Here is a 15,385-nt window from a genome sequence, read left to right as displayed (position 1 = left end):
ACATGAGGCTTCCCATGAAAGGGTTAATCTGTAAACACCAGCTCTCAGCTACTGCTAGTCTAGCACAAGCAGCTAGCCCTCTGGATCAGCCTCAGCCAGGGACAGCACATGCTGCTGAGCTAGTGAGTTCCCACCTACTACCCCTGCGGTGGAAGGAGATTTACTGAGAACTGGTCCCTCCTACTTATGGACCCTTGCAGCCCGGACACATCCCAGCTGCTGGAGACGCGCTCGGGTCCCACCTTTGCCAAACCGGCCCTGTGATCAGCCAGCTGGTGTCATGTCGCCTCGTGCAATGGGCGTTTGCACAGCCCAGGGCTGGGGAGCTGTAAGGCAACAAGTAGCAGCGCCCTCTGCTGTCTGGGCCGATGGTCTCCTGGGTGCCAGGCTCCGTGTTGGGTTGGGTTCTTTGAAGGTCCCAGATGAAGGGACGCAGGAGAATAGTGTGATGAGCTGGCTGGTGTCTTTGTCAACACTGTCCTCTGGTGGTCACAGTCTGAATGGCCCAACCGTGTGTCATAGGCACGCTGGACTAGATCCACAAAGGGGACTTGGGCTCCAAGGTGCAATGCCTGGGCTGTCCGGCCGCCCAGGGGAATCACAGCCCCAAGCTCGGCGTCTAGTCACGGGGAGAGTCGGGCACCCAAGAACGGGAGCCACAGACACCAGCCCACTGAGCTGCATGAGCAAGGCAATCGGAGACACCAAGGTGAAGGGTGCGGCCTAAGCCCGACCCTCAGGATCCTCAGCCCATAACCCTCTCCTGAGCCAGGTCAGCTGGGCTGGGAGAGACCTAGCTTCACACCCTGCTCCAAATCCGGCTGAGAGGGTTTGAACCAGGATCACCCCATCCCAGGCGAAGGCTCCCACCAGTAGGCTGTGGGGCAGAGGGGCTGGGGCTCCTGCCGGCTGTGTTTTGGGTGGGACCTGATCCAGTAGGCAAGCCCCTGCTCACTCCCTCACCGAGCTGTAGCACTCAGCACCGTACGTATACGCACACACACATGTAATCCAGTGCAGGGACAGTGACCTGAAGGTGCTCCACGGGATTCTCCAGTGCAGCCAGGCAGAGGGGCTGTCCCAGACTTTCCAGGTCCCAGAAAGAACTACTCCATCTGGACCGAGGGGAAGCATTGAGTGCTGGGCCCCAGAGACTTATGCAGCTCCGTCTGCATGTGAAAGATGAAGATAGGCTGCAGCCTGCCCTGTGTGATGTGCTCCGGCCACAAGGAGGTTTGGGCCATCAGCTCTCCAAGTTGTGGTGACATTTGGCTCTCTGCTCCGCGGGTCACAGCTGAATGTGCACCATAGGAACCCCTGTCCAAGAAGGCTGGGAGTTAGCCTTGCTGGTGTCAGCCAGGGGCTTGGATTGCAGGTTTAGCTGGTCGAAGCCCAATGACCAGAGGTGCTGAGCGCCGGTGACTCGCCCTGATTTCCGCAAGGGGAGCTCCAGTGCCTCTGGAAACCACACTGCAGATAGCCTGGGCTGAGCCAGCCCCAGCCCCTGTGTCACTGCTTGGAGACTGACAGGTGCTTCCCTGCTGAGAGAAGCATCTCCACAAAGCACGGCAGGCGCCCATGGGACCTGGAGCATGAGAGCTCGGTGTGAGACAGCCGTGTACTGTGTGTTTCTCCCGGTCCTATGCTGCAGCACAGTGACTGAGCTCTGCTCGGCATGCCGCAAATTCACAAACAGGAGATTAGTTTAAACCTCAAGCAATTTATTGCCTCTGTCCCCACCTAGAGCTACAAATTACATCTATTCCTTGCTTGGTGTCCCTGGTTTCCTCTGTGCGTCAGCTACAGAAAGCAATGGGAGGTGGAGAACTGTTCGCAGGACTTCCTTCCCGAGCTGTAGCTCACGAAAGCTTATGCTCAAATAAATTTGTTAGTCTCTAAGGTGCCACAAGTCCTCCTGTTCTTTCTGCGGATACAGACTAACACGGCTGCTACTCTGAAACCTGTCATTCCTGTGGGAAGCATCCAAACTTTGCCCAACCAAGGGCCACGATGGCCATTTGCTGGGAGTGGCACTGAATAGAGATGCAAATTGGAGCCAGCCTTGTGTATTAATAGGGGCAGATGGCTCACGGAGACTGGAGTGCCCCCATGCAGTGCTGGATCTGGATCCAAATGGAGCAGTCGATGCTGCATCGCCCCCCGGCTGGATGGGCAGCCCACACAGTCCCACCTTGCACTGAGCTGTGCACAGCCTCTGCAGGGGCGCCACAGCATATGGGAGGAGCCCCACTGCGGGTTGTTACTGGGCAGCTGAACGTGGGACCCCAGCACTCAGAATAGGAGCCGCTGCCGTTTGTGCTGCAGGAGCAGAGTTGCATCAGATTCACGTCCTCTGTAGACCAGCCACGAGGGGCAGCATCGCTGCTGTGGTGTATTGAGGACTGTGCTGGAATTGCAAGCTAATCATTTTCAGAGCGGGGGAGGGTTCCTGGTCCTGTTTGCAGGCCTGCAGGCTCTGTAGGGCAGTGTGCAATCCAGGCCTACCTGCTAGCGGTCAGTCTGCAGCCAGCCAGCCTAGAAGAAGGTGGGCTGAGTAGGGCCTCGTGCCTTAGGGAGCAGCCTGCTTTGTCTCTCTCTGTGTTTGGGCTCTGTGAGCTATCGTTTGCAATTCCAGGGCACCAGCTCTTGTTACGTTGTAACCTTCCAGTCACAACATTTATGTTTTTACCTAACTTCTGCATGTGTGAATGTAACACTCCTCTCCTTGCAAAGCTCCAGCCCTGGGGGAAAACTCCTTCTGATTGGCTGCAACCCCCAATGCCCCATCTCCATGGAAAGAGCAGCCAATCAGGGCGGCTGCAGGAAGCAGGCAGCGCTCTAACCCCATCCCAGGAGCTGACATCATTTTCATGGGAGGTGAAAGAAAGAGCTCAGCCGCTCAGCGCAGCCCTGCTCCCCCTCCCCTCCTCTGAGCAATGGGTCGGTCTGCTCCCTGCTCCCCTTCCACAAGCAATGGGTCAGTCTGCTCCCCCTCCCTGCAACACCTGGCAGGGGAAGAAGCGGGGAGGGGAGCCAGCTGCAGGAGGAGCGGGTGGGGGAGGGGGACACAGAATGAATGAGTTGGGGGCAGGGAGGAGCTGGTGGCTCTGCCCCATCAGGCAGCAGTGAGAGCTGGGGTGGGGGGCAAATCCCCTTACGCTGTACAAGAGGGAGCTGGTGACGCTTGTTGCCCCAACACCCAGTTCATTAATCCAAACACAGTGTTGTCTTTTTTTAAAAAATGCAAGATTCTAGGGCCAAGCTCATGATCGTTGGGGGGGGTCACATGGGGGCTGCCTGATCCTGTGTGCAGTGCACCAGCTGGGCCCACCACAGCTACACACCCCAGCATGGCCTGCTCCAGCATGGTCCCTATGGCGTCTACACTTCCCAGCATGCCCTGCTCCAGCAAGGTCCCTATGGAGGCTACATGTCCCAGCACACTCTGCTCCATCTTCCTTAAGTAGCCTGGCCGCAGTTCAGGCTTGTTCCTCCTCACAGCCAGGCTGTGGCTTGTCCCCATGGCAGAGAAAGCACTGCTGCCCTGTTAGCCCCTGGGCCGTGCTTGGGCTGGTCCAGCTAGGAGGGCTCAGGAATTAGTCCCTGGGCAAGTTTGCCAGACACCCAGCCTGGGCCCTTTGCCCCACTCTCCTCTTTGCAGCGCTGTCCCCTGGGCCCCTGCAGTCCTCATCCCCAGCACAGCGGCTGTGGAGTGACACTGGCCCCTCGAGGGCACATTTGAGACTGACTGTATGCCCAGGTGTTTCGGCTATTTGTGAGCCATGCCGCAGCTCTGCCTGCGCCGGGCTCTCTAGACAAAGCTGCTCCGATCTCAAGCTGTGGGCTCCTTCCCCTGCTCCTCCCTACTGTCTGCTACATTTTAGTGAATGTGGTGCCCGGAAAGGAGCCAGCTCGACAGCCCTGGAGACCAAAGGCCTCTGACTAGCCACCCCTAGGGCAGCCTTCGCAGCCCTGCCCAGCAGGGACCCCCTTGCCACAGCCCCCGGGGCCACCTGGCTGAGACTGCCAAGAGAGGGGCTGCTTGATGTCACTGCCGCTGGCTCTGTGACGCGTCCGGGGAAGAAAAGCAGGGATTCACATGCTGGGTCGTTAGAGGAAGAGGCCTGGGAAGCCTGTACCTGTACCTCTGGGGCCAGAAGAAACCTGTGCAACATGGACACAGGGCAACAAAGAGATGCAGAATAAAACCACCAGCTGAGAAATGCGGTGCAGCAGGCAGTGACTCTGGAGCTGATGATGTAGACGCCCAAACCATCTGGATCAGGGGTTGGCAAACTGACTTTGCACCATTCTGATGGGAAGCAAAACCGGCCCCAGGACCGACCCCTGGGGCACTCCACTTGACACCGGCTGCCAACTAGACATGGAGCCATTGATCACTACCCGTTGAGCCCGACAATCTAGCAGATGCTGCTGCTGTGACATGGGCATATAATAATCAGCTGTCAATCGTAGCAACCACAATAAATCTCAGGCTGGAGGTGAACCGTTCAAGCAGTATATGTTTGCTAATGTTTTAAAGAAAATCACACCACTGAACAGGTGGAAGTCACTAGCTCAGCACCTGAAACTGGAGTTTGTTGATGTGCTAAACCAGCTTTTCACAACAGTAGCCTCTTCATTTGGACTAATTGACTCCAAGTTGAGAAATCAACTGAGACTTGAAAAGGCGAGAAAACTTGTCCCTCTTCCAGTCTATGAATAAAAATTAGGAGGGACAGGATGAGATCTACTTGATTTAAAAGTTTGAAGGCCAGCCTAAGTTACTTAGGAGACTTGTCTCATTTTCGGGAAATGTAGGCGAGTAGGAATGTAAGCTCCAGTCACTTTCATTTGGGCATATTTAAAAATTTTCCCAGGTTGACCTGAAATAATCAGTTTAATTCACTGATTACAGTTAATCCCTCTGTTCCTTTAATAAATCATTTAGTTGGAAATGTGAAACATGTTTGGATAAGAGAAATGTATGTAGGTTGATTTGTTTAATAAAAATAAATATATTCTCTTTTATGTGTTTAAATCCTAATTACCATCCTAATGCAGCTTGACAAATTGTAAGCAAAAGGTTAATTAGTAAATAAGCAATACCTCATTCACCACTTTTTAACATACTAAAAATGTACAATTAATAAGAATCTGAAAATATTAAGTTATGTAATTGCTTAAATAAACGTATATAGTTACAGTATACCCTCCTAGGTAGCAAAAAGATGTGCTAAGTCTAGTGTCAAGGCTCTGTGTAGTTGTAAATCAACATGGTTTAATGGTTACATCAACCAATGAGAATACCCCTTTCTTCAGAAAATAACTGAAGGACAAATGGAAAAGATGATTAAAATCAATTATTTAAATTGAGGCTTTCCACTTGGTGATTTAAATCAAGCCAGCCTTCTGCATAGCGATGGCTAGAACAACCCCTGAAATTCTGCAGTGGCTCGGAGGCTGCGTTACAGACAGAGGAATCATAGAATATCAGGGTTGGAAGAGACCTCAGGAGGTCATCTAGTCCAACCCCCTGCTCAAAGCAGGACCAATCCCCAACTAAATCATCCCAGCCAGGGCTTTGTCAAGCCTGACCTTAAAAACTTCTCAGGAAGGAGATTCCACCACCTCGCTAGGTAACGCATTCCAGTGTTTCACCACCCTCCTAGTGAAAAAGCTTTTCCTAATATCCAACCTAAACCTCCCCCACTGCAACTTGAGACCATTACTCCTTGTTCTGTCATCTGCTACCACTGAGAACAGTCTAGATCCACCCTCTTTGGAACCCCCTTTCAGGTAGTTGAATGATCCCCCTCATTCTTCTCTTCCGTAGACTAAACATCCCCAGTTCCCTCAGCCTCTCCTCATAAGTCATGTGTTCCAGTCCCCTAATCATTTTTGTTGCCCTCCGCTGGATTCTTTCCAATTTTTCCACATCCTTCTTGTAGTGTGGGGCCCAAAACTGGACACAGTACTCCAGATGAGGCCTCACCACTGTCGAATAAAGGGGAACGATCACGTCCCTCGATCTGCTGGCAATGCCCCTACTTATACATCCCAAAATGCCATTGGCCTTCTTGGCAACAAGGGCACACTGTTGACTTATATCCAGCTTCTCGTCCACTGTCACCCCTAGGTCCTTTTCTGCCGAACTGCTGCCGAGCCATTCGGTCCCTAGTCTGTAGCGGTGCATTGGATTCTTCTGTCCTAAGTGCAGGACTCTGCACTTGTCCTTGTTGAATCTCAGATTTTTTTTGGCCCAAACCTCCAATTTGTCTAGGTCCCTCTGTATCCTATCCCTACCCTCCAGCGTATCTACCTCTCCTCCCAGTTTAGTGTCATCTGCAAACTTGCTGAGGGTGCAATCCACACCATCCTCCAGATCATTTATGAAGATATTGAACAAAACCGGCCCCAGGACCGACCCTTGGGGCACTCCACTTGATACCGGCTGCCAGCTAGACATGGAGCCATTGATCACTACCCATTGAGCCCGACAATCTAGCCAACTTTCTATCCACCTTATAGTCCATTCATCCAGCCCATACTTCTTTAACTTGCTGACAAGAATACTGCGGGAGACCGTGTCAAAAGCTTTGCTAAAGTCAAGGAACAACACGTCCACTGCTTTCCCTTCATCCACAGAACCAGTTATCTCGTCATAGAAGGCAATTAGATTAGTCAGGCATGACTTGCCCTTGGTGAATCCATGCTGACTGTTCCTGATCACTTTCCTCTCCTCTAAGTGCTTCAGAACTGATTCCTTGAGGACCTGCTCCATGATTTTTCCAGGGACTGAGGTGAGGCTGACTGGCCTGTAGTTCCCAGGATCCTCCTCCTTCCCTTTTTTAAAGATGGGCACTACATTAGCCTTTTTCCAGTCGTCCGGGACTTCCCCCGATCGCCATGAGTTTTCAAAGATAATGGCCAATGGCTCTGCAATCACATCCGCCAACTCCTTTAGCACTCTCGGATGCAACGCATCCAGCCCCATGGACTTGTGCTCGTCCAGCTTTTCTAAATAGTCCCGAACCACTTCTTTCTCCATAGAGGGCTAGTCACCTCCTCCCCATGCTGTGCTGCCCAGTGCAGTAGTCTGGGAGCTGACTGGGAACTTGAGACCATTGCTCCTTGTTCTGTCATCTGCCACCACTGAGAACAGCCGAGCTCCTTCCTCTTTGGAACCCCCCTTCAGGTAGTTGAAGGCTGCTATCAAATCCCCCCTCACTCTTCTCTTCTGCAGACTAAATAAGCCAAGTTTCCTCAGACTGTCCTCATAAGTCATGTGCCCCAGCCCCCTGATCATTTTCGCTGCCCTCCGCTGGACTCTCTTCAATTTGTCCACACCCTTCCTATAGTAGGGGGCCCAAAACTGGAAGCAATAGAATCATAGAACTGGAAGGGACCTCAAGAGGTCATCTAGTCCAGTCCCCTGCACTCAAGGCAGGATTAAGTATTATCTAGACCATCCTGCTCTTAAAAATCCCCAGTGTCCAACCTGCTCTTAAAAATCCCCAATGATGGAGATTCCACAACCTCCCTGGGCAATTTATTCCAGTGCTTAACCACCCTGACAGTTAGGAAGTTTTTCCTGATGTCCAACCTAAACCGTCCTTGCTGCAATTTAAGCCCATTGCTTCTTGTCCTATCCTTAGAGGTTAAGAAGAACAATTTTTCTCCCTCCTCCTTGTAACAACCTTTTATGTAATTGAAAACTGTTCTCATGTCCCCCCTCAGTCTTCTTTTCTCCAGACTAAACAAACCCAATGTTTTCAATCTTCCCTTATAGGTCATGTTTTCTAGACCTTTAATCTTTTTTGTTGCTCTTCTCTGGACTTTCTCCAAACCTTTCCTGAAATGTGGTGCCGAGAACTGGATACTCCACTTGAGGCCTTATCAGCGCGGAGTAGAGTGGAATAATTACTTCTCGTGTCTTGCTTACAATACTCATGCTAATACATCCCAGAATGAGGTTTGCTTTTTTTGCAACAGTGTTATACTGTTGACTCATATTTAGCTTGTGGTCCACTATGATCCCCAGATCCCTTTCCGCAGTACTCCTTCCTAGGCAGTCATTTCTCATTTTGTATGTGTGCTACTGATTGTTCCTTCCTAAGTGGAGTACTTTGCATTTGTCCTTATTGAATTTCATCCTATTTACTTCAGTTCGTCCAGATCATTTTGAATTTTAATCCTATCCTCCAAAGCACTTGCAACCCCTCCCAGCTTGGTATCATCCACAAACTTTATAAGTGTACTCTCTATGCCATTATCTAAATCATTGATGAAGATATTGAACAGAACCAGACGCAGAACCGATCCCTGAGGGACCCCACTCATTAGGCCCTTCCAGCATGACTGCGAACCACTGATAACTACTCTCTGGGAACGATTTTCCAACCAGTTATGCAAGCACCGCATAGTAGCTCCATTTAGGTTGTATTTCCCTAGTTTGTTTATGAGAAGGTCATGTGAGATAGTATCAAAAGCCTTACTAAAGTCAAGATATACCACAGCTACAGCTCCCGCCATCGACAAGGCTTGTTACCCTGTCAAAGAAAGCTATCACATTGGTTTGACATTATTTGTTCTTGACAAATCCATGCTGACCGTTACTTATCACCTCATTCTCTTCAAAGTGTTTGCAAATTGATTTCTTAATTATTTGCTCCATTATCTTTCCGGATACAGAAGTTAAACTGACTGGTCTAATTCCCAGGGTTGTCCTTATTTCCCTTTTTATAGCTGGGCACTGTATTCCCCCTTTTCTAGTTTTCTGGAATGTCTCCAGATGTCTCCAATACTCCAGATGTGGCCTCACCAGTGCCGAATAGCTTCCTGGCAACAAGGGCACACTGTTGACTCATATCTAGCTTCTTGTCCACTGTAATCCTCAGGTCCTTTTCTACAGAACTGCTGCTTAGCGGTCCCTAATCTGTAGCAGTGCATGGGATTCTTCCTTCCTAAGTGCAGGACTCTGCACTTGTCCTTGTTGAACCTCATTAGATTTCTTTTGTCCCAATCCTCCAATTTGTCTAAGTCACTCTGGACCCTATCCCTACCCTCCAACATATCTACCTCTCCCCCAGTTTAGTGTCATTTGTGAACTTGCTGAGGGTGCAATCCATCCCATCATCCAGATCATTAATGAAGATGTTGAACAAAAACCGATCCCAGGACCAACCCTTGGGGCACTCCGCTTGATACCAGCTGCCAACTAGACATCGGGTCGTTCAAGGAGTCACATACATTTGCAGGGTACCACAGGTGAGTGGAGAGATTTCTTCCGAGCAACCAGCTCCCTACAGGAGTCACCTTTGCACACCCAGTGAAACCAGACACCCCTCTACCTAGTTAGCATTTCCAGGGCCAGAGATCATAGCAGCAGTGAACTTGCCTCAGCCTACTCCAGCTAGTGTAAGAGCAGTCCCCTTGAAACAAACCAGTCATTGTTTGCTTACTTGCCTCTCTTCAGGAGACTGCTGTCCCCCCAGTAGAGAAGCTCTTCAATCAGAGGCCCTAGAAGCTATTAAGTTTTGCCAGCAGATAAGCACACAGCAGGAGGTGCTTTCAGTGGCATTTGAGGCAGATCCTGAAAGCCTTATTTCAGCGGGAATGTTCTTCCACTTTAAAAGAAGTTGTATTAAAGCAATGGAGTTGCAGGTCCATTGACGCTGTTGACTCCTGCCCCACATCAGCAACCATGTTCTCTACAGAATGCATTTCAGACCTTTATTTTAAGAAAATCCATGTATTACAAAGAGTATAAAGAGCACACTGGTCTCACAAGCACGCACACACACGTCTTCCTGCAACAAGGAGCTGTAAGGGGGGACTGAATTAGATTTCACAGAAACTCAGTTCTCTGAGAGAGGGGGAGTCAGTATCCCCATCCTAGAGGCCATGGAAGAGTCTGCTCTTCTCCAGGAACCTGTAGATTCTCCTTACAAGTTAATTCTAAAAATGAATGACATTTAAGGTAGCCCCACCTGCTGTAGTAGACTCTTGGGAGCTGGGGAAAAAGTTCCCACTGCCTGTTCTCCTAGTCCAGTTTGGCACATTAATCATGTTCCACTGTACTCTTGGTTCAAATGATCCTATAGATTAACATGGCCTTTTGGTTGCCTTGTGGAAAAATAAGAAAGTCACTGATTGCCCAGCTCGCAGAGCATGTTAAAGGGGATGCCGTCAAGCTGGCTAGGCCCAACGTTTACCAACAAATGTCAGACTCTCCTGATTAGAATCTTCCTTAACTCGACATGCCAACTTCCTCACCCTCAAAGGAGAGGGTGCTGCAACCCTGTTATTGCTCCTTTGCTGCTGAGACCCAAGAGCCATCCTGCACACTGGATTGCCGTGCAGTTGTGAGCATGCATGGCGTGCCAGCCATGTGCTCTGTGGGGCCTTTGCATGAGACAGTTCCCAGAACAGAGAGCAGAGGGGTGGCATGGTGGGTACTTGCACCCTGGGCACACCAACCAAAACAGGGCTCAGCAGGGGTGATTTCAGGCCACGAGGCTTTGACAAGAGACCCTTTCCCCAGCGTGGCAGGAGGCAGCTCAGAGACACAGCACTGCTAGCACTCTCAAAAAGAATCCGGTTCACTTTAGTTCCTGGGCAAACTAATTGTAGATATTTTTAAATCCACTTTACTTAAAAAAAAGAACAAAAGCTCTGCCTCAAATAGATTGTAAAGTACGTAAACGTTGGGCCTAAGCCACTCGCTTGCATTCCCTGGAATGACAGGACAATCCCATGGGGGATAAAGGATTTAACACATGGGAGCGGCCAACACATTAACTGCAGAGAACTCTGGTCTAACCCGATGGGTAAGCCTTCAGAATCTTCACATCATCGACTGGGCGATCTTGGGCATTTGTCTCCACCATGCCCACTCTATTCACCATCCCGATCCCCTGGCAAACACGGCCAAAGATAGTGTGCTTCCCATCGAGCCACTGGGTTGGTGCCAAGGTTATAAAGAACTGACTACCATTTGTGTCTGGGCCGGCGTTAGCCATGGCAAGGATTCCTGCACCTTTGAAAGAAAGGGTACGAGTTAGTAACCTGCCCTAAGACTGAAGATCTGAAGCCAGTTTCAGTTAAAAACCAAACCAAACCCAAAAAACAGATCAGTCTCTTCCTAAGCCAATTACTTCTGGTAGCAACTAAGGATCCAGTCATATGGCTTAATTACCAGAATCAAACAATGAATTTAAATACAGCAAAAAGCTTCTTACAGTTACTCTCTACTCCTGTTAAACATCCTTTGTGTGCTCAGCTAGGGTAATTTTAATTAAGTGAGACTCCCATACTGTGATTTGTTTCCATGCGGACTCCAGTGCATTCTAACTCCTGTATAAACAACAGAAGGGGGCCCAAGAGCCCTCGCATTTGAGGTCTTTAAGAGCTGAATTATAATATAAGAACAGTTCAGCTGTACTACACAGGAAGCCTATCGCCACACTGCACTCCCAGCCGAATTTGGAACATTGTGTTTGTAACAACCCAGCCAACCTTTACCTTAATTCACAGAAATAATTTTAAGGAGGCAAACATATCATTCAGCCCTCGGGATTTGTGATTTAGCACAAGGAGTTCTGCTGGTGTTAGACCACTGATTAACTATTCTTGGGAAGAGACTACTTAGCTGAAAACAGGACAGCTGCAGCATTAACTCTGCAAGCTTAGGGTCATAGCTCCTTGATTCCATTCGTTTAAAGAGGAGAGGCTGCCATGTTACTGTTTATTTGTCCGCATGGCGACCCTAGTTAGTTGTTACTTTTTCATTTCCTGCCAACAGTCTCTTTAATGCTTCATTTGTCGTTAAGAGCTACCAACCCTGCAGCCCTCACTCTACCCAGACTCCCAATGACTTCTGCATAAGGACAGTGGGACTGAGCCCTAAATTGGTGCTATGCCCAACCTGCAAGGTTAACAAAACAAAAACACCCACACAAGTCCATCAAATGGGACTTACCTGTAAATTTTAGTTCTGGATGAAGTTCATCTTCAAACTGCTTCCCATAGATGGATGCACCCCCTCTACCTGCCCAGCAGAGAAAAGCAGATATGTCAGTTCGGAAAGCCATGGTACCCATTCAGGACTACTCTCACCATCATACAAGTGCCAGCCAACAGTCTAAGAAATGGGGTTTGATCAATTCTATTGCCGACGTGTGATGCTCAGCAATAAAGACTAGAGAGACAGACGTATAAATTATCAGCCAGCACAGGAACAGTGGGGTGGCCAATAACTAAGAACATACGAACAGCCAGACTGGATGAGACCAATGGGCCATCTAGCCCAGTATCCTGTCTTCCAACAGTGGCTGGTGCCAGATGCTTCAGAGGGAATGAACAGAACAGGGCAATTATCAAGTGATCCATCCCATCATCCAGTCCCCGTGTCTGGCAGTCAGAGGTTGAGAGATAACAAGAGCCCATCTTGGCTAATAGCCATTGAAGAACCTGTCCTCCATGAACTGATCTAATTCTTTTTTGAATCCTGTTATACTTTTGGCCTTCACAACATCCCCTGGCAACAAGTTCCACAGGCTGACTGTGCGTTGTGTGAAGGACTACTTCCTTTTGTTAGTGTTGAAATTAACAGGCAGCAGGTTTATCGGGTGACCCCTGGTTTTTATGTCATGTGAAGGGGTAAACAACACGTCCCTGGTCACTCTCTCCACCCCCGTCGTGATGGTACAGACCTCGATCACAGACCCCGCATCGTCTCTTCTCCACGCTGAACAGTCCCAGTCTTTTTAATCTCTCCTCACACGGAAGCTGTTCCGTGTCCCTCATCGTTTTTGTTGCCTTTCTAATGTATCTTTTTTAAGATGGGGCGACCAGAGCTGCATTGCACTGTTCAAGGACTGGGTGTACTATGGATTTATATTGTGGCATTCTGATATTTACTGTCTCAATAACAACAGAGTAGTACTCATGTTGTAGGAACCTGCAAGTCTAGAAACTGGGACCACTGTGGTTAGGGGCCGCTGCCGCTTTCACATTGCCACTGGGCACTTACTCTGCTTCCAGGTAACGTATCTAATAAGGCTCCGATGGCCATAGAATCGAAGCATCTCACAATCTGTAAAATATTTAACCTCACACCCTCCGGGAGGTAGGGCTGTACTATTAGTTACACTTTACAGATGGGGAACTGAGACCCAGAACAACTAAGGCTATATCTACGCTAACGGTAGCGTGTGGAGCAGGGGCAGGCAACCTATGGCACACGTGCCAAAGATGGCACGCGAGCTGATTTTCAGTGGCACTCACACTCCCTGGGTCCTGACCACCAGTCCCAGGGGCTCCACTGTTGGCCTGAGGTACCAGCTGCTGGCCCTCTGCCAGCCAGAGTTCCGTCCGCCGGCCCCGCTCAGCCTGCTGCCAACCCCAGGTCACGGCCACCGGTCCCAGGGGCTCTGCTGCCGGCCTGGGGTTCCGTCTGCTGGCCCACTGCCAGCCGGGGTTCCGTCTGCAGGCCCCCTCAGCCCACAGCTGGGCCCAGGTCCAAGGGGCTCTGCTGCTGGCCTGGAGTACTGGCCACCGGCCCCTGCCAGCTGGGGTTCCAGCCACCGGCCTCACTCAGCCCACCGCCAGCCCTGGGTCTCGGCCACTGGTCCGGGGGGCTCTGCTGCTGGCCTGGGGTCCCAGCCACCGGCCCTGCCCAGCCTGCTGACGATGCCGGGTCCTGGCTGCCGGCCCGGGGCTCTGCTCCCAGCCCCAGGTGTGGCCCTCTCACCCCAGCCTGGGGCAGTGAAGGGTGCAGACAGGGCCAAGAGTGGGAGCAGTTCAGCATGGATTCTTATTACTGGCACGCAAAACCTTAAATTAGAGTGAATAAATGAAGACTCGGCACACCACTTCTGAAAGGTTGCAGACCCCTGGTGTAGAGTATAGGCATGACACATCGAGTTGCACACTACACTGAAAGGCTCTGGCAGCAGGGAAAGGCTCCAGCAGCTCCCCCCTGCCAGAGCCTTTTCCCCACTGCCTCCCCCCACCAGAGCCTTTTCTCCGCTGCTGGAATCTTTCACTGCAATGGGGAAAGACTCTGGCAGTGGGAGGCAGCAGCAGGACACGACAGGGCTGAAAATACCAGTGTCGAGGTAGGAGGCCCTGCTTGGGGGCTTAGACAGCATGTAGGGTTTATGCCCTGGGGCTTCAGGCACGTCAGACACTCTACTCTACTTGCCTAAGCTGCGCCTCACCATCTACACTCCTGTTTATACCCAGGCTAGCTGGACGAACTGTATCTGTACTCTACATGCAGCCTTAAGTGTAGGCTGATAACCTAAGTGACTTGGTTGGCGTCATACAAGAAATCTTTATGGGCGCAGGGAACTGAACCTGGGTTTCCCCAAGTCTCATATTAGTGTCCTGAACACTGGGGCATCCTTCCTCTTTGCTTTCCACCTCGTTCAGCCCTCTGGCCTCCCTGGGATGGACAGCCCTGGGGGCCGCAGATGAGGGCACAGGCGGGAGCGGGAAGTGTCACCACGCACGAGGATTACACACAGGCTTCCTTGAGGTCTGCTCGCGCCCCCTAACAAGGAGGTTTCGCTCCCACAGACACTCGCGCCCCCTGCACCCGTGAAGCGCCGACGGGGCTCCCAGGGGGTACCCAGCCCAGCCGTTTCCACTGGGGGCCTTACCTGTCCCGGTGGGATCGCCCCCTTGGATCACGAAGTCTTTAATGATCCTGTGGAACTTTGTGCCGTTGTAATACCCGCGCCTGGCTAACTCCGCGAAGTTCTTACAGGTCTTGGGCGCGTGTTTCCAGTAGAGCTCCAGCGCCAGGGTGCCCATGCTGCGGGAGGGAGGGAGACCGACAGGGCTCAGGGGCTGCCCAGGGCCGGGAGCTGCGGAGCGGCGACCCGACCCCCCGGCAGGCCCTGGGAGCCCTGCGGGGCCGCCCTCAGAGCCCGGGGACTCGCCCCCGCCCCGGCGCGGGGATCACCCCCGGGCGGACTCGGCCCAGCCGCCGGGCTCCGGGGGGCTCCCCACGCGGGACACTCCGCAGCTGCCCGCCAGAGGCCGGCGGGGACGGGCACGGGCCCTGCTCTGACCCCGGACGCGGCCCCCTCCGGCGGCCAGCCTGCGGGGCGCGAACCGCGTCAGGGCGCCGCGCGGGGCCCGGGGCCCGCCCGCTGGGCCGAGCGGAGAGACCCGGGCGCCCCGCGCCGCGCCGGGAGCTCCCATCGGCCTCTTACGTGGTCTCCATGGAGACGGCGGGCGGCTGCCAGGAGTCGGGGGGCACCGCGGCCATGCTGCTCCCACGCCGGAAACACTGCGCCCGGGGGAACAGCAGCGTGTTGCGCACTTCCTGTGTCACAGCCAATCCGCTCCCTCCTCTCTTAGAGCGGGGGCG

At 51.8% G+C, this 15,385-nt stretch overlaps 1 protein-coding gene across 1 annotated transcript; it reads right to left on the bottom strand.

Moving 5' to 3' along the window:
* Window positions 1–9,787: 9,787 nt before the first annotated feature.
* PPIL1 (peptidylprolyl isomerase like 1) lies at window positions 9,788–15,363 on the bottom strand. The gene is made up of 4 exons (XM_074936026.1): window positions 15,228–15,363; window positions 14,670–14,824; window positions 11,984–12,052; window positions 9,788–11,041 (listed from the first exon to the last, which is right to left on the bottom strand). Exons 1-4 carry the CDS (start codon window positions 15,281–15,283, stop codon window positions 10,821–10,823), a joined length of 501 nt encoding a protein of 166 aa, XP_074792127.1. The 5' UTR covers window positions 15,284–15,363; the 3' UTR covers window positions 9,788–10,820.
* Window positions 15,364–15,385: the final 22 nt, after the last annotated feature.

This window comes from Natator depressus, chromosome 21, assembly GCF_965152275.1.
Source record: "Natator depressus isolate rNatDep1 chromosome 21, rNatDep2.hap1, whole genome shotgun sequence".
Lineage (NCBI taxonomy): Eukaryota > Metazoa > Chordata > Testudines > Cheloniidae > Natator > Natator depressus.
This window is presented reverse-complemented; position numbering and strand designations above follow the sequence as displayed.